The sequence below is a fragment of the Scylla paramamosain genome, chromosome 7 (assembly GCF_035594125.1).
Source record: "Scylla paramamosain isolate STU-SP2022 chromosome 7, ASM3559412v1, whole genome shotgun sequence".
Lineage (NCBI taxonomy): Eukaryota > Metazoa > Arthropoda > Malacostraca > Decapoda > Portunidae > Scylla > Scylla paramamosain.
This window is the reverse complement of record NC_087157.1, coordinates 29,586,548-29,605,615: the sequence shown is the minus strand read 5'-3', so window position 1 is coordinate 29,605,615 and position 19,068 is coordinate 29,586,548. Positions and strand designations below refer to the sequence as shown.

The window sequence follows — 19,068 nt, the reverse complement described above, 5'->3', positions numbered from 1 at the left end:
TAAATGCAATAAAAATATCTTAATCTGATGTCCACTATCCATATTTTTAAAAGTGGATGGCAAAAAAAAAAAAAAAAATCTATAAATCCCCCAGAAAATCAACCTGCATCATCTCACACATTTTTTTTTTTACAGACTTTCTTGTAAGTATTAATCTTGGCAAATGTGCATGTTTTCTAATGCTATTAATGTTACACAATATAAGAAAACTCCAGTCAGAATGAAATACAGTATATATGACTATGCAAATATAAAAAAAAATAAATAAATAAGTAAAATAGTAAACATATCAGTGGTAAGTTGTATACTGAATCTGAGGTCTTATACATGACTCACTGCTTTAGATTTGTCTTGGCATCATTGTCATTGTAAAACTTTACCTTATAATAAGTGCAGTATTTCTTTTACCAATAGAAAGAAGGAATGCATGGATGGCAGTGACCAAGATTATGATTATTATGATTATATTGGCTTTGAGGGTCTTGAGAGTTTTATTGAAAAAAAAAAGGGGGTATCATGAGAAACTTCAAAATTTTGTATATTATGTATACATACTACAATAGAGGTAAAAAATTATGGCAGGCTGCAACAACATGTAACTGAATTAATTACATTCCTCCTGTCTGGCTGAAAAGAACATATTTAGAACAGTTTCCTCTTTGGGAACTTCTTCACTCATTAAGACACATATTATGATCTACTTTATGGATGATATATTGTGGGTGGAGTCTATAGTCCAGAATGTCCAAATGCAGTTTTTCAGAATCTGAGTGATATTGTATGGATCTTGTATTCAGTTACAGGGCAGTGGGGGCATAAGGCACATCTATCTCAAAACAAAATTAGTTTCACCATACTGTGGAGTGATGAGGGTATTTTCAGAATATCAAAATCACAGTTTGCCATAGTGTGCCAGCCAAAAGGATCAGATAGATACTTACATCTCAAAAATTTACAGTGGAAATGGTAAAACATCCAGACCTAGTTATGGTGTGGAAATTCTTTTGCTATCATGGTATTGCCAGTTTAGTGTTCTTTGAAAAGAATCTCTGAAGACAGTACAAAAGAGAGTTACATGTGTAAGGCAGAATGTATCATGCAAGGTGAGGCGCCTTGCTACACAAACAAACAATTCAAAACTTGGTTTGATAAGTTGTGTCAAAAACTGGTCCACAAAGCAAACAGTCTTGATTTTCATGCAGTCAAAAGCTTGTGGTCTTTTATGAAAAAACATGATCAAGGAGGACACTAGTTCAGTGCTGAAACTGAAAGCTGCATTGCAATGAATGTGGAAAATCCTCCCAGAAGAGAAATTGCATTGCTTGCTAGATTCAGTTCATTATCATCAGCAGGAAGTTATTAGGAAAAAAAAAGGAAATACAACACAGTATCATACTGAATGAAATATGTTTTATTGTTAGTTTGTTACTGATATGGTGAATATCAAGTACTGCTGAAATTATTATTGTCTACAATCTGCCAGATATTTTGTCTCTATTGTGTGTATATACTGTTATCAATGTTCTGGGGAAATACTACCCTATAGGAAAAATGATCATTAATTCAGATGACTCTCATTTCCCTACCATTTAATTTAAGGATCTTTTACTTCAAATAAATCCAATGATTATTGAATAAATTTGAAAGAATTTACATTGATTATATCCATTCCATTATTCAACCACAACTTCTGACCTGTATTTTTTGCTCTGTCATAAATATCTTGGATTTTCCTCAAGTACGTACGTACGTTTGGTACGTCTTTTCCTCTCACACACTTCCAGACTTGATACACCTTCCTTATTTTTCCATATTGTTCATTCATATGATCAGTAGAATTAAATAAAAGTAATTGGAACCATAATATTATAAGGTAGGCCCATCAAGAGGAATCACCTTTTTTTTTTTCAAGATACTGTAAGCCAGCTGCTGTGCTTGATGCTTTAAACAAACGACATTTCTTTTGTCACCTTTACTCAACATGATAAATGTTAAATATGTTTTCATTGTTTACCATCATCCATTTTCCTCTTTTCACAGACACCACTGGTTTATCTGAGGTGATTACTGTTATTATTGTAGTGACTTGCAATCTTTCATTCTTTTTACTCTGTGACTGCCACAAAACTCTTACTGTTTTCTTATCACTCCAGTAATGGCAATTAATCTTTTTGTTTCTATGTAAGCTACACATGGAAAGTACCTAATAATGTTATGTATCCATTTTTGGATATACCAGGTTAAGAAGAGTAGCCCAGGCAGAACATCACACCTTTTCTCTTATTGAAATAGGAATGAAAGAAGGCTTTTATTAACTGTTATGTTTTTTTCAGTTCAATCCAGAGTTGGTTGTAGTATCAGCTGGGTTTGATGCTGCCATTGGATGCCCTGAGGTCAGAGCTAATGATGTGGCATGCTGTGTAGTCACCTTGGTCCATATGCTGAAATACATTATGCATGGCATAATGCCATTAATAGTTATTCTAATAGATGAAAAGAACTTTTTGTGATGCATTTAAGTTTACTTTAGAAAGATCCTCTCTCTCTCTCTCTCTCTCTCTCTCTCTCTCTCTCTCTCTCTCTCTCTCTCTCTCTCTCTCTCTCTCTCTCTCTCTCTCTCTCTCTCTCTCTCTCTCTCTCTCTCTCTCTCTCTCTCTATATATATATATATGCTTGAAATTGAAATTTTGGTTAACTTGTTTTATGTTCTGCATTTTGGTTACATGGCAATTAAGTTTCATATATTTATGTTTTGATAAATATAAAATAAATGATAAAGGCTCATCATTGCTACTATGAAAGGAAAGTTAATGCAAGCTAGCCAAAAATTTATTCAGATAACTTAATTGGATCTAATATATCTCCACTAAATAAGAAACCAACAAATTTGAAATGCACATTATTTCTGGATATATGGATAATATAATACTGAGAACATTTTAGTAATTGCTTTTGAAAAGAAGATTAAGTGAAGAATAAATTTAATCCTATATATGGAAAGATATGAAATGATATATGAGTTGTGAAATCAAATGTCACCATGAAATCCACTGGGATCATTTTCAGTGAATTGTCACACCAGTACACTCATGCATTAGACATGCATGGATTTCAGCATTTGGAAGGAGGGTAGACCACACTTTCTTACTTTTATTTTATTTATCTATTTATTTATTTATTTATTATTATTATTATTATTATTATTATTATTATTATTTATTTATTTTTTTTTTACTGAAGGTGGTGCTATATATGCTTTTTTTTGCTTTCCTCTTAGTTTGGCCCTGAGCTAGTTATAGTGTCTGGAGGTTATGATTCAGCTATTGGGGATTGCAAGGCAAGTATTATTTACAGTATTTACTCTTTTCTCAGTAGCGATACGTAATTCTTCTTTTATTCATTGTTTATTTGCTCCTTTCTTAGTAATTCAGTTCTTTCTTCATGAATCCTTTACTCTTTGCTCAGTATGTAGATTGATTTTTCTTTCTTATTATACACGCAAGAAAAGACTAGTTTCATGTGAAATTATTATGCCTATTCTTTTTACCTGCCAAATTGAAAATGGATCAGAAAGTTGCTGCTTGTATGAATGAAACCATACTTCCTTAAGTACATTGTTGTGTGTTAGACATGCATGACTATTACTTTCATTAAAACTAGATGCCAAAGACATCTCAGAATCAGATTTTCTGAAATCTGTTAATATGGGCATTCACACATGTGTATATGGAGGTGTAAAACAGTTTTTGCACATAAGGCATGAGAGAATGAATAAGATAAATTTAGAAAGCCAGATCACTGATACAATAAACCTAATCAATATCTATATATGATGAGGTATAGGGAAAGTTATTTTGGAAAGTATGTACAAGAAGGACAAAAGCAAGAGTGATCATAAAAAAAAAAAAGTAATCTTAAGTTACTTATTCACAGTTAATAGAATAACTATAAGTCTATCATGAACTTTTGTATTTATAAAATGAACTCTGACATAGGTGATGGTATGCTATTTTCTGTCAAGACATGGATCATCAGCACTTGGGTGAATGCATGTGTTCATAGTTTTATTGCTTACTGCAAGGATATATATATATATATATATATATATATATATATATATATATATATATATATATATATATATATATATATATATATATATATATATATATATATATATATATATATATATATATATATATATATATATATATATATATATACAGTGGAACTTCAGTTACTGAACATCTCCCTTTTTGAACAACTCGGTTTTCAAACAAAAATTTTAAATCGTAATTCCTTTGGTTGCCATACCATAATTCAGTTTTTTAACAAAGTTACTCAATTTCAAATACTACAAGATGTAGCAAAAGCAGCCATTTTTTACTAATTTATAGTTTCTATTAAAATTTCCTTCATTTTTATATATTTGGAGTAGAGGCAAAGAGGGTAAGACAGTAATTTAGTCTTTGAAATAAGTTAAATATTATCCTGCTGAAAAAGTTGAATAACCTTGTAAACAAACAAGGATCAGTGCTCAGGAGCAATCTTGCGATTGCTCCTGGCTCTCTCTATGACCCACAATGCCATCACTACTGCACAACTGCATTTTCCAAGTAGCAAGATGTCTAAGTGTTATGATCACCTTAATTTTGGCAGTAAATGGGTTGCTCCTCTCTATGTCACTCTGAAAGGTTTCCCACACTAGATTGGTGATAAAGACCTGGATGGCCTATTTTAATTAGTTCTTTGTCACTAAGTTCATTCAATACATCCTTTCTGGATAGAATAAAAATTCTAAGCTGGAGATGTTGTGGAGCGGCCATCTTAGCAGTGGGAGTGTCAGTCATTACTCAGACAACTGTCCACCATTACATGGAGGATGGATGTCTGAGAACAGGTTAATCTATTTAACATTGATTCCAATGGGGAAAATAGTTTCAATTTTCAAACATTTCGGATTTCAAACAGCTTTCAGGAATGAATTAAGTTTGGAAACCGAGGTTCTACTGTGTGTGTGTGTATGTATGTATATATATATATATATATATATATATATATATATATATATATATATATATATATATATATATATATATATGTTACAGTCAAAACCCGGAATCAATCAAAACTAGTTTTAACTAAACCCGGAATCAGTCAAAACTAGTTTTAACTAGGTATTTTCAATGTGTTGGTGAACAACTAGTATTACCTAGGCAAAACTAGTTATACCTTAATGTGTTTGATATAACTAGAAATATCAAAGTTTAACTAGTTAAATCTAGTTTTATCTGATCGTGTAAGTTAAAACTAGATTCAACAACGGTACTGAATGTCAAAAGTAGGTGAGGGATATGACCACTCGTTTGAGTACCATTGCTCGTTTGAGTACCATTTTTGGGTAACCTAACCTAATGCTACTTATACATATAAATGTTTTCCCTGGCACTACACCAGTTTCACTTTTAGTCTAACCTGGTTAGGTTAGGTTAGGTTAGATGGGGATGTTAGGTTTGAGTGCCCCAAAAATGGTACTCAAACGAGCAATGGTACTCAAACGAGTGGTCATATCCCTCACCTACTTTTGACATTCAGTACCGTTGTTGAATCTAGTTTTAACTTACACGATCAGATAAAACTAGATTTAACTAGTTAAACTTTGATATTTCTAGTTATATCAAACACATTAAGGTATAACTAGTTTTGCCTAGGTAATACTAGTTGTTCACCAACACATTGAAAATACCTAGTTAAAACTAGTTTTGACTGATTCCGGGTTTTGACTGTAACATATATATATTCCCACTTGGGAAATGAGACACTGATGGTAGATTGTAGGGAAGAGAGTACAGTAAAGTCACTATTCTATTAGTTGGAATTCTGTATAAGCTGCTTGGCTCAAGAGAAAGGGAATGTACTGATAACATGGATAAGGGAAGAGGTGAAGATGAAAGGCAAGTGGATAAATTACAAAGGCCAAATGAAGGTTGGGTTGTTGGTGAGCTCCTTTTTGACAGTAACTTTGAAACAACAAAAGAAATACCATACAGTTTTTGGGAAAACAGAAAAGTTCAAGGAAAATTAAGTGATATTTGAAAAAAAAAATAAGACAGCAGATCAAACCTGAAAAACAAACTGTAAACAAGACTGCATCAGGGTGGTGCTGCTGCAAAGACTAAAGCTCCTAAGCTTCAACCAGAACCAGAACCAGAAACAGCAGCTCTTCTTGGCATCTTGTCCTCAGAACAAGGTGTAGAGGGAAGTTCTATCTAGAGGGAAGAAGAGGATGAAACTGAAGACTGAGTCTTCAGGAGGAGTTTTCAAAGGTTTTTAGTGATATTCAACAAAGACAGAGGTCCTGTTATGCCATCTTGTGGAGGTTTTACTGCATTCCATTTATCTGTATGGCTTGAATAGGTGACTCTTAGTTTCTGTGGTGCAGTAATATTGGAAGGTTGTTGAAGGGATGTCATTCATGAAGCACTTCATGCAGGAGTGAACCAAGCCAGAGAAACAAAAGACGGAAAAAGTTGTTTCAGGCTATGGGGATACAGGCTGACATTGTTTGTGCTGCATTTTTGTTCGCACAAGTGTCTAAATGCATCTATCTGTGGTTGTTATTATGAATGTTAGTTTTTGGTCATGACATTTTTTATTTAATTTAGGTAATTGTTTGCTTTGCTTGAAAGATATATGTATATATCAAATAATCATTAAACATTTACTAGATACATTTTACAGATTTTTTCTGTTGAATTTACAGTTGTTTTCATGCTGTAATCAGGAAATTGTCATGTCAAATTACATGATATAGAAAGTATTAAAAGTGTAAACGAGGTGCCTAATTTGGGGATAACTGGAAAGCATGCTACAGAGGAGGTGGAGTGTGTGGACTGATGTACTCAACAATACAAGGTAACAGTTAAGTTCCTTGTTCAGTGCTATATTGTCTCAGTCCTGAAAAAGCTTAAAGGTATAAACGGTGCCAGTTGTTTTTAGAATCTTTGTAAGAATCAGCAACTTCAGGCACTGTTGCCTGTCGCCTCCCTGGTGCAGCGTTTAGTAGCATACTTGGCTATAAATCCATGGGCTGGGACAGTCACTGCACAGCTTACCCAGCTGTTCGTCCATCATTGAGATTGGTTAATAAATAAGTACCTGTGGAAATATACAGAAGGCAACAGTAGTAACCAAGATGTCACAGTGGCTCTGCATTCCAGGTTGAAATATCATCCACCACCAGTGAGACAGAAATGAGTGTTGACACACACAGCTGTAGCATATTTCCAATTTTATCTTTACCTTTATAAGAATGTGGTCTTCTATCAGAATTTTTAAATGATTTTTGAGGCAAATTGTTGTATATCACAGTGAGAATCTTGATGGTCCTTCTGTGTCAAGGGAAGTAATGATTTAGTTTTGACTTGTATGGTTTGTTCTACTCCTGCAGAATGTCTTAGTAGTTTGTTCTCTTCCCACTTATATCATTGCAGGATTTGATTAAAGAATACATTCATACCTTTTTTTTTTGTTTATTTATTTTTATTCATTCATACTTTTTAACCGGTTTTATAATTGCATTATTGATTCTGTTTGCAGGGAGAAATGGAGGTGACCCCTGGGCTGTATGCACACCTCACCTCCCATTTGATGGCACTAGCCCATGGCAAGGTGGCTGTGGTCCTGGAGGTGAGGATTAGTTAGAATTGCATAGAACTGTAGGTGACACAGCATCCTATTGCTTTAATAGTTAATTCTCTTGTCATACAACTTGGGACTGTGGGTTTGAATCCTCACCTAGATGAAAACAATTTGAGTTTTCATACCTTGATATGCTTTGTACTCTTTCATGCTTTAACCTTTGTTCACTTAGCATAAAATAGGTGAACTGGTACAAACTTATGATGGAAAGTTGTAGCATAAAATAGGTGAACAGGTACAATCTTATGATAGAAAGTTGTGACCTTGTAACCTGGCAACCTTACAGAGTTGCTCTAAGCCAGCCTGTGAAGTGTTTGGCTAACCACACCTAAACACTGGGATGACCATAGTCTTTCCATGACTCACATAAGCTGATCAAAATAATAGTGGTGGCACATTCAGTGCCACACACTTGCACACTTTTCCTGATAGAGCAACAGATCATTGGAATGCATTACTAGAGGAAGTGGTGTGTACAAGCAATATATAGTAGGGTATTCAACAGTGCACAGTTGTTGTAACATACAGCTGCCATAATGCACTGAAATTTTAATAAAAATTTGATGGAAATAGTGGACCAAAACTGGCAAGACAAACTTGGCATTGAATAATAATTTTTAATAAAAATTTAATTGGAATAACAAACCAAAACTGGCAAGATGAACTTGCCACTCATGTGAGCACTGAAGTTTTAATAAAAATTTAATTATAATAACAAAATGAAACTTCTAGGACTTAACTCACCAGCTTTGTGAGCCACTGATCACCTGTTTGCCACCAGCACCACTTTCCATGAACTAATGACAAACATAAACACCATCTCCACCTCCACCAGTAGCAGCCAAACAAGCTCATCCACACAATAACCTAAGGTTAGTTTAGAGCACTCAATATATTTGTTATCTCAAATGTAGTAGTGCAGATGTGCCCTTTTTTTTTTTTTTTTTTTTTTTTTTTTTTTTTCAAAAATTGTGGAATTTTTTGTGTTATATTCAGGCTCTGTGGAATCAATTAATTTTTTTCCAATAGGCTCTTCACTCATCATAACACACATTTGCCATAACGAACACTGCATTGGAACACATTCATTGTTGCATACCCTACTGTGCATAAATGTTGTGATAATTTAGTAATAAAAGAAGGGACATTATGAGCTTGATCCAGCCTTGTCAAAATACACACACACACACACACACACACACACACACACACACACACACACACACACACACACACACACACACACACACACACAAAAAAGAGAGAGAGAGAGAGAGAATTATACATATTGTCATCTGGAATTTCCATAAAAATGGATAGTCCAAGCCAAAAATATTGATGAGATTAATATCAAACAATGATACAAGATGTAAGACAGGTCATGAAGATAGCCCATGTTCTGTGTATTACAGCTATGGTGCATTTATGAGGGTGTTATGTAGCAAAGTGCTGGCTTAGGCACATCTGTCAGAGGTAGTTTCATACCTTTTGGTAATTTTCTTAAAATGGTGTTATTAATTAAGATATGTGCTTTACTCTCGACTTGTAAGGATAAATTTGATAACTTCTTGGGCAACAACTGGCAGTTCTCACAAAGCTGTCATGACACTGACATAATACTGTAAGCTCTTCTTGTGTTTTGAACAATGATAATCATGCAGTGGTGTGCATTGTTAGCTAACCTGGTGGCAGTTATGGCTGTGATGTTGTTAATTCATTGGGGATCAAGTTGTTTGTTGCAACTAAAGGTTCAGAATAGAGATGTGCATGGTGATGGGGAAATGCATGGGATTTGCATCCACATTATCTCTGCCTTTTCCACCTGATGCCACACACTCTGAGCTGCAGCTGCTCCACCTGCAGAACTAGTGAGAACCACAGTACATGGTTAACAACATAGTCCATACATATGGACATGATGTCTGCCTGCTAACCATTCATTCTAACCTCTTGCCTCCCCTCCTTCCACAGCCTCACTGCACAAGACTTTCTTCTTTCACCCCTGTTCTGTCCACCTCTTTAATGCAAGAGTTAAGCAGTATTCTCAGTCATTCATCCCTTCTCTGGTAAACTCTGGAACTCCCTGCCAGCTTCTGTATTTCCATCTTGCTATGACTTGAATTCCTTCAATTCCTTCAAAACACTTATCTTTCAATATTTGACTACTGCTTGAACCCTATTATGGGAGTGGGATCTCAGTGGTCCCTCCTACATAAAAAAAAAAAAAAAAACTACACCATTGATCAAGTGTGTCACCCAAGAAGTTATTGAATTTGTCCTCACAGGTTTAGCATAAAATACTTTAATTACACATTTTGTTTGAAAATCATCTAAAGAAAATTAGTAGAAGGTCTAAAACTATCTTTGCCAGAACATGTTAGTTATGCCAAGAAAATATATAATACTGCCTGTGAATTACATAGTAAGTAAATGATAACAGACACACAGCTTGAAAAGGAATTGTCATTGATGTTAGAAAAATGCTATAATTTGTCCCTAGGGAGGATACTACCTACCATCATTGGCTGAGAGTGCAGCAATGACTCTCAGTGCTCTGCTGGGCCATCCATGTCCATCTCTCATGGATCCCATCATTCAGCCCTCAGAAAGGTAACACAAACCCTTGTATCTTACTGATTCCTTCAGGTGACACATCTCACACATTTGAGGCATTCCAGCTCAGCCTGGTGCTAGACACCTTGGTACACTCATTGGCTTAGGATTCACTCTATGCATCTCTATTAAATTTGTGACATTTTTAATCCTAGTTTAAATAATTGAGAACAATGATTTGGTGTATCTGAATTCAGTAAGTATTTATAATATGTTTTTTTAAATCTCTTTTGATGAATTATCTGAAATGATTTGTTTCAACTCCATGCATGCAACTGTCTTGTGATCACACCATTAAAAGTGTCTCACCAGTGTAATGTGGTGGTGTGCAGCTTGCAGGAGGCGTTACTGAGTCTGGTGTATGTTCAGCGGCCATACTGGAAGTGTTTCCAGTATCAGGGGTCCTTCAGCCTGGAGAAGGTGAGGGGAGATTCTGACCCAAAAATCTTCACACCAAGTCTTTCCTTTATGGGACTGACAAGTAGCCGACCTCTGAGATTCCCCACAAGGGACTATATTGAGCCTCAGACACCTGAAGCTCTGCAGAGAGTTGATGACAAATTTCAGTCCCTACGACAAAGAGGTATGTGTTTATGTTGGCTTGTTATATTCACCTGGCAGGATTTTAGATGTGATACCAATTAACATCACTTGGTAAATAATAGCTGCTCCTTTTAAGTGACAGTTTGGAAGAACAATGTACCAGCCATACTCCATTCATTCCCAAGGAGGAAAGTTTAAAATCAGGATAGTCTGTATTAGCAGGAACAGTATGAATTTTTTTAAAGAAGAGAATGTAGTGGTTGAGAGCCTTAGTAAAGAAAGATTTATAATTTTGAATATGCAGGAAATGCTTTTAAAAGTGGTTTTTCATAATCTGTATACTTATTGCCTCTGCTTGTAGCACTCACTTTTGAGCTCAGATATTATCATTACTTGTGCACATTTTCATTCACCATTTATTTCCTCTCTATATTGTACCTTTATTCTTATTTGGATGCCCTCACTTAAGGTTTCATAAAACAGTTTCATTCTCTATCTTATGTAGTCATCTGACTCAATGTGTATTTACCTAGTTGTGACATATGGGAGAGGAGCTAAGCTCATACTGTCCCGTCTCCATAACTGTTTTTATCTAACTTTTCCTTAAAGTCATGAATATTTGTAGCACACACCACTTCCCCTTCCAGTCCATTCCATGCCACTATGCTTCTATGAGAGAAGCTAAACTTCTTTATGTCCCTTCTGCAGGTGGTTACTTTTAGTTTTCTTCCATGTCCTCTTTTTTCTCTTTCATTCATTATAAAGAGATGTTCTCTATCTAGTTTTTCCATCCCACTCAGCAATCTCTACAATGCAATGAAGTCACCTCTCTCTCATCTCTTTTCCAAGGTTGGGAGTTGCATTCTAGCTAGTCGCTCCTCATATGACAAATCTTGCAATTCTGTTATCATCTTTGTTGCTGCTCTCTATATTCCTTCTAACTTTCTTGTGTGCTTTTTTTCATGTGGTGACCAAATTATTGCTGTATATTCTAATCTTGGACGTATCATTGTGGTGATTATTTTCTGCATCATTTCTATATCCAGACAAGCTTAGGCAACTCTTATATTTTTTAGTAGGCTGAGAGTTTCACCTGTTATATTATTAATATGTTTTCTGGTGATAAATTCTCTGAGAAAATCACTCCCAGATTTTTTTCCTCTTGTTGTCTTATTTATTGTTTCATTCCCCATCTTAAAGTTATAGCTACACCTTCTGTTACTTTTTCCAAATTCCATCTTTTAACACTTAGCAGAGTTAAATTCCATTTGCCATCTGCTGCTCCACTCCCACACCTTGTCTATATCGCTTTGTAATTCTTCACAATCTTCCGTTCCCTTCACTCTTCTCATAAGTTTTGCATCATCAGCAAAAAGACTCACATAGCTGGATACATTCTCCACCATATCATTTATATACACCGCAAACATTATTGGTGCCAACACTGATCTTTGGGTCAGTGTTGGCACTACTTAATACTGGGCTCCACACCCTAAATTACTGGTCCCTAATTACTGTTCACATCTCTCTGTTTTAAGGAAATAGTTCATCCATTTCAGCATTTATCCATTTACACCACCTATCTTTTCCAGCTTCCACAGCAGTCTGTTATGCAGCACTTTATCAAAAGCTTTTCTTAAATCTAGATAAATACAGTCTGCCCAGCCATCTCTCTCCTGTATGATATCAATTCCTCTTGAATAATAGCATAATAAATTAGTGACACAAGATCTCCGTTTTCTAAAGCCAGATTGACAAGTTGTGAGAATGTCCTTATCTTCCAAAAACTTGCTCCATTTGTTCTTTATTATCCTCTCACATATTTTTGCAACAACACTTGTCAGTGTCAGCAAAACCGGTCTATAATTTAGTGGGTCTTGTGTGTCTCCTCCTTTAAATATGGGTACGATGTTTGCCCTTTTCCAATCCTGTGGAACTGTTCCTTCATTAATAGAAGTACATATGATGGTATGTAATTTATCACTAAGCTGGTTGCCGCATTCTTTTATTACCCATCCCAACACTCCATCCAGTCCTGTGCCTTTCTTCCATCTAATGTTTTGATGATTTCATCAATTTCCTCTTATGTTACTTGAAATTCCTCTATTTTTCCATTTTCAGGTGTGCACAATGGCCTCATAAATTCTTTTCCTTTGTAAAAACTTCTTTAAAGCTCTTATTCATCACTTCTGCTATCTCTTTCGGGTCTTCATAAACCACTCTATCTACCATTAGCTTTCCTATACTCACTTTGCTTTTCAGTTTACCATTCACATATCTATAGAAGAGTTTGGGCTCATGTTTATACCTGTCTATTGTATCTTTTTCAAACTGTCTTTGTTCATCCCTCAGGATCTTCACGTAATAATTTCTTGCTTGTTTGTAATTATCCCATAGGTTAATTCTTTTACTTTTCCTCCATTTTTTCCATGTATCCTCTTTCATCCTTTTTGCTGCTTCGCATCTTTTATTAAACAACTCTTTTTTACCAGCTACTACTATCTACTTTTTAGGCACAAACTTTTTTTTCACCTTTACATATTTTCAGAAATTCATCCCACTTCTCTTGGATCCCTGTAGCCTTATGGAACCTATCCCATCTTGATAAAACTTCCTCATGTTATCAGAGTCTGCCTTACAGTAGTTTAATCTCCCAGCATGGTGTTCTTCATTCCTTTGATTCTCTATTTCCTCATTTTTATTGAATTCTATGGTAGAGTGGTCACTTTTGGCTAACTGACACCCTGTATGAACATTCTCAATTCCTTCTGGTTCCTTACTAAATAACAGATCTAGTCTTGATGTTTCTCCATCTTTTCCAAATCTTGTATCTCCTTTCATCCATTGAGTTAATATTTTATCCATTGCCAGCTGTAATAATTTATTTCCCCAAGATGATTCTGTCCCCTCCGTGTACCACTGTTCCCAACACACCTCCTTACAGTTAAAGTCTCCCATCATGATAAATTTATTACCACTTAGCACTTTCTCTGTCCAGTTAACCGTGTCTTTTATCATTATTTCATATTCTTCATGTGACCAGGCATTGGTTTTTTGGTGGTACGCACATCACTATATATTGCCTCTTTTTGCCTTGCGTATTTTCCACTCCAATTTTTATTGCCTCTGCTAATCCGTTGCCATATTCTATTTCAACCACCTTTAAGCTTTTCTTAACTAGAAACATCACTCCTCCTCCTTTCTTATATGTTCTACTTCTTTTCCATAAATTGTATTGATTTTGCCCAATGTTCTTTACCTCTAACTCATCATATAATTTTATTTTTGTGAGGCCCATTATATCTGGAATTTTCTCATTTAAATAAACATTTAATTCCCTTAATTCTGAGATTAATTCATTAATGTTTGTGTAAGCTACCTTCAAAATGCCCTTTTTTCTCCTTGTTTCCCTGTTCTCCCTCCTTTTCAGGTACAACTTCCTCACTTTCATGTCCAACATCTTCCAATAGAATATCTCCTTCTGCTCTTCCGATCACTCCTTGTTTTTTGCCTTTACTTCCTCCCTCATTTTACTTAACTCTTTTCTTTCCTTTTCATTTAAGTCTCTTCTCAGCCATATGTTTTTTGTTACCTAATCTTTAGCTAATTTCCAGGTCCTTGCCAGAGCCTCCTCAGCTTCCTTCTGTGATTTAAATTTTATTCTTACGGGTCTGTGCCCTTCACCTGTAAATTTCCCAACTCTGTGGTATTCTTCCACTTCATCAACCAGACATCTTCCCTCCTCTTGTACCTTTCTCACCACTTTGTTTACTATCTCTTTCAGTTTTTTCTCTCTTACTGCTTTATTGATTTCCTTCATTTCCTTAACCCCAAAGACAGTTATACATTTCTTTTTGTCAACTGTCTCTCTTACTAGAGATTAATTTCATTTGTGTTGATAACATTTACCACCTTTTGTGCTATTTTGGCCTCATTTAATTCTTCTATTATTTTCTCAAAGTTTACTGCCTCTCCTTGTATGATCTCTTGCTCACTCATTTGTTTCTCCAACTTATCTACTTTCCTCTCAAACTTTACCTTATCTCCTTCTTGGAGATTTTTCCATGCATCTTACCTTTCACTTAATTGCACTACAGTTTTGGCGCTTCCTTCCACTTTCTTACTGCATTCCATAATTTCTATCTCCAGAGCATTGCACCGATTTCTTAGCTCTATGTTTTCAGCTCTCGATCCCTTGAATTCTTTAATCTGGCTTACCTGGGTCTCTTCCATAGCTCTGAATTTCTCCATCAGTTTTTCTAGGTCACTTTCCAGGGCCAACAGTCTTCTTTGCCATAGTTTTGTGCTAATCTCACTGTCACCGGCACAAAACCCCGAGAAGTTGTTTTCTCCCACCGCCAACTCGTCGCTTGGCGCAAACAAACCACTTTGGTTTGGCTCCATTTTCCCCTTCTAATTTTCTTTCAACTCCACTTTTAGAATCACCTCTACCTTTTTCATATTTCATTATGGAGACTGAAACAGTACTGCTCCAAACTCCCTATACCACAACTGGCTTATCTTGGTGATCGCAGAGCTACTACCCATGCGTCCTTCTAGCTTGGGTGTGTGTGTGTGTGTGTGTGTGTGTGTGTGTGTTTACACTCATTACTGTGTTCTGTGCAGCAATAGGATGCAAGTTGAATGATTCATAAAATGTTATGGTATTACGATCTCAATAATGATACTAATTGTGCTTGCAGAGGGTGTAAGGCTGAGACTTGAGCCTAGACTATGCTTAGTGTATGATGAAGGGATGGAGCTCCATCACAGCCTTACTGAAGGGTAAGTTTCTTAAGGTGTATATCATACACACCTGTCTTCTATCTCACGTAATGCTGACAAAAAATTTTCATGTGTAATTACACAGAGTATTCAGTGCAGTATATATTAACTACATGCACTATAACAACATTCAAATACTTCCAGATATACAAATAGATACTTTTTCCTTATCAGTTACCCTGAGTAGTATCTTGTACATAGTCTTGCAGGGAAATGTCCTTTCCATCATTGATGGGTGTGGATAAATGTTTAATAAATGTGATAATGTGTGTGATAAATGTGTAATAATATAGATAATCCTACCATGTGAGTACTGAGGCTTTCTTTTGTTGTTGGTATAGTGGGTATGGATATTTCCCCAACATTCAAGGGCCTTAGGTAACACATATCCACTGTAATTTTTTTTATTCTTCATACCTCGTCACATTGTGACTATTATCTGGAATCAGATGACATCTCACTTTTGGCAGAACAAACCTTCCTACGAGTATCAATCACTGTGGTGAGTTTGTATTCAATCCTTTCTCAGGAGTGCTGTGCTGTTTTTTTGACTGGATTTCTCTTCCTTTTTGTACTTTATCATCACCTTTACACTTTTCATTGCAGCTTTGGTTCCTTTGTTAATCCTTAAACAGTGGGGTGTATTGTAACTTGAAGGTCTCCACATACGGGGTAAAATAGAGTTTTCAATGTGAGAAGATATTACATATCTACTTATTTCTGCATGATATTTTAGTAACAGAGATAATGAAAATAAACTTGTATTTTCTGTGTGTGAGCTGAGACAAAATCTACAGTCAAAAAACAAAGAGAAAGGTTTCTGGGCATGGTGACATGCTGTGTTGCAGGGGAGATGTTCCTGGTGAAGAGAGGTTTATTTATATTGCTTTTGCTTTTGCAGCCACATGCACACAAGTTGCCCTTCTGACACATTTTATTTTCCTTGAAATACAGTTCTTCCTGTTTTTTTTTCAAATGGCTACTATTTCAGACATTGCTCTCTCTCTCTCTCTCTCTCTCTCTCTCTCTCTCTCTCTCTCTCTCTCTCTCTCTCTCTCTCTCTCTCTCTCTCTCTCTCTCTCTCTCTCTCTCTCTCTCTGTGTGTGTGTGTGTGTGTGTGTGTGTGTGTGTGAGATTTAGCAGAGAATTATCAGTTCTCTCTCTCTTGCCATCATTTTTGTCTTGGCCTGGGAGATGGTGAAGTCAATTTCTTGGCATTCGGCCAACAGCAGGTTCAGTGATTCTTGCATGGTAGTGAAGGAGTCACTGTTGTTTGCAGCACAGTACTGTCTGCATACCCTGTGTTGTGTGCCATCAAGGTAATGGAGTCTGGTGTTCATGAGGATGTTGAAGAGTATGTGGCTGATGACTCCTTCCTGCGGCATTCCATTCTCTAGGGGAAGATAATCTGATACCTTGCCCTGGTACACAACTCTGTCTCTGTGCTGTGATAAGTACTGCTGAATACACAGCAGCAAGCGGCCTTTCACCCCCAGCTTGATGAGTTCCATCAGGATGACGTGTGGTTGAGCCCTGTTAAATGCCTTTTCATTATCCAGGAAGACAGTAATTTTTGCCTTGTCATTAGCAACATAATTTGAAATGCAGTTAGATGTGCCCCTGTGCTGGACAAAGCCATTTACTCCAGTATCTAGTTTCCTTATTTTGTAAGAGGGGTGATGAAGAAAATGCACTCCAGCATCTTGCACATAGTGGAGGTTAGGCTGATTGGCCTGAATTTGGTGCTGTTGCCTGTTTTCGGAATGAGAATTATGTTTCTTGTAGTCCATCCCAGTGGAAGCACCCCTTGAGTGTGGGGTATGTACAGCTGCAGGAGAGGGTCACTCACCACACTGCAGATTGCATCCAGCATAGAATATGTAATGCCATCCTCACCTGGTGCTGTGTCTTTGCTCACTTTCTTCACCCTGAGCATTTCTTTCCTTGTTATGGGCAAATCAGTGTCATCTACCTGGAGGGTGGTGGCAGTGACAGCAGACAGCTGTGCGAGGTCCAGTTCATGTTTTTCTCCATGAGTTCACATGGCAGATTAGCAGTCGCCGACCACTCACTGTATTCTCTCATCACCTTCTTAACCTTCATCATAGGATTGGGGTAAGCAGGTGGTTTTGCATGTTTGTCTCTGATGATGATGAGTTTTTTCCACACCTGTGTCATGTTGGTAGTGGGATTTAGCCATCCTGCGAACTTTAGCCACTTTTCTTCATGGATGCCCTTCATGTGCTCTCTTGCATAGGCTGTTCATTCCTGGAGATGGTTTTTGTTTTCATTGGTCCTCATAAGTTTGTAATTTTTGTAGAGCTGGTGGGACATCTTGTGGAGGAATGTAATTCTCTCATCATAATACCAGAGATGTTTTTCATGCAGATTGAATTTCTCAGATGAGGCATGGTGTTATCAGCTGCAATTTGGATGGCATGTGTGAGGTTCTCAACAAACAGTTGCACAGAGTCATGGATGGCATAAGGGGCATACCAGTTGTCAAGGTGGCTCGTGAACAATTTCCAATTAGCCATCTTTATCATCCATCTGTGTCTAGCTGCTGGTGGAGCATTACAAAACCTGGATAACTGAACAATAACCCAGTGATCACTGAGGAGTTCTGGCACATTGCTGATGCTGATGACTTGGTCGCTGTTATTTAGTGTCAGAAACAGATCCAGCCTTTCTCCCGCACTGTGAGTGGGCTGTGGCTTGCCATGAAGCTTTACTTCTTGGAAGTCCTCAAGGATCTGGGTGAAGTGCTGGCAGTGCTGATTATTGATGCCCCTATTCTAGGGCTTCCTTCACCAGCCTGGCCATGGCCTGCCTCACTGGAACTACCAGCAGCAAGACCTCACTGGATCACAGTGTCCAGAGATAACATGCCCATCATACAGCCTCAGATGACACCATCGCCTCAGTCCTCTCTCCCAACAATGCCTCCATCACCCCACCCAACACTCAGCCTTATCTCACAACACCAGCAAGCCGCATGTGTGCCATAAACACCTGAGACAAGCAGTCAGCTGACCAAGGAAGTAGAAACACTTTGCCAGGAGGTGTCAGGAATGAGAGTAACTGCAAGCCAGCCTACAGCAGAACTGGGAGCTCATACTCCAGTCACTGCCCTCCACCACATGCTATGTAACCTCAAGGATATGGTTGTGGAACTATTATGAGCCCCTCAAAGAGTGCAGGAGACAGGGCATGATGGCAGTGCCCACATGGAGACAGATGCCTCTCAAGCCAAGGTTCAGGCATGCCCCTACATCCAGGGATTACACCAGGAGTGTGATAACAACAGTGAGGAAGGCGTGAGGTCAGGAGGGGCAGCGACCTAACAGGACACCTGACTGTCACCTCACCCCACCTCTCGCCACCCAGGAGCCACAACATCCATGAACCCACACATCTGTGGCAGCA

General features: G+C 37.0%; 1 protein-coding gene across 7 annotated transcripts in view; it reads left to right on the top strand.

Annotated features, from left to right (window-relative positions):
- Positions 1-19,068, top strand: part of LOC135102326 (histone deacetylase 6-like) — an 84,200-nt gene that overhangs the window by 28,046 nt on the left and 37,086 nt on the right. For 3 of the 7 annotated variants that reach the window (XM_064007372.1, XM_064007373.1, XM_064007377.1), the window contains exons 9-14: positions 2,334-2,393; positions 3,278-3,337; positions 7,600-7,689; positions 10,202-10,311; positions 10,647-10,897; positions 15,561-15,642. In XM_064007372.1, coding sequence (XP_063863442.1) covers positions 2,334-2,393; positions 3,278-3,337; positions 7,600-7,689; positions 10,202-10,311; positions 10,647-10,897; positions 15,561-15,642 — 653 coding nt within the window. The remainder of the gene's footprint in view (positions 1-2,333; positions 2,394-3,277; positions 3,338-7,599; positions 7,690-10,201; positions 10,312-10,646; positions 10,898-15,560; positions 15,643-19,068) is intronic. The other 4 variants (XM_064007374.1, XM_064007378.1, XM_064007375.1 and 1 more) reach the window with 3 other exon arrangements.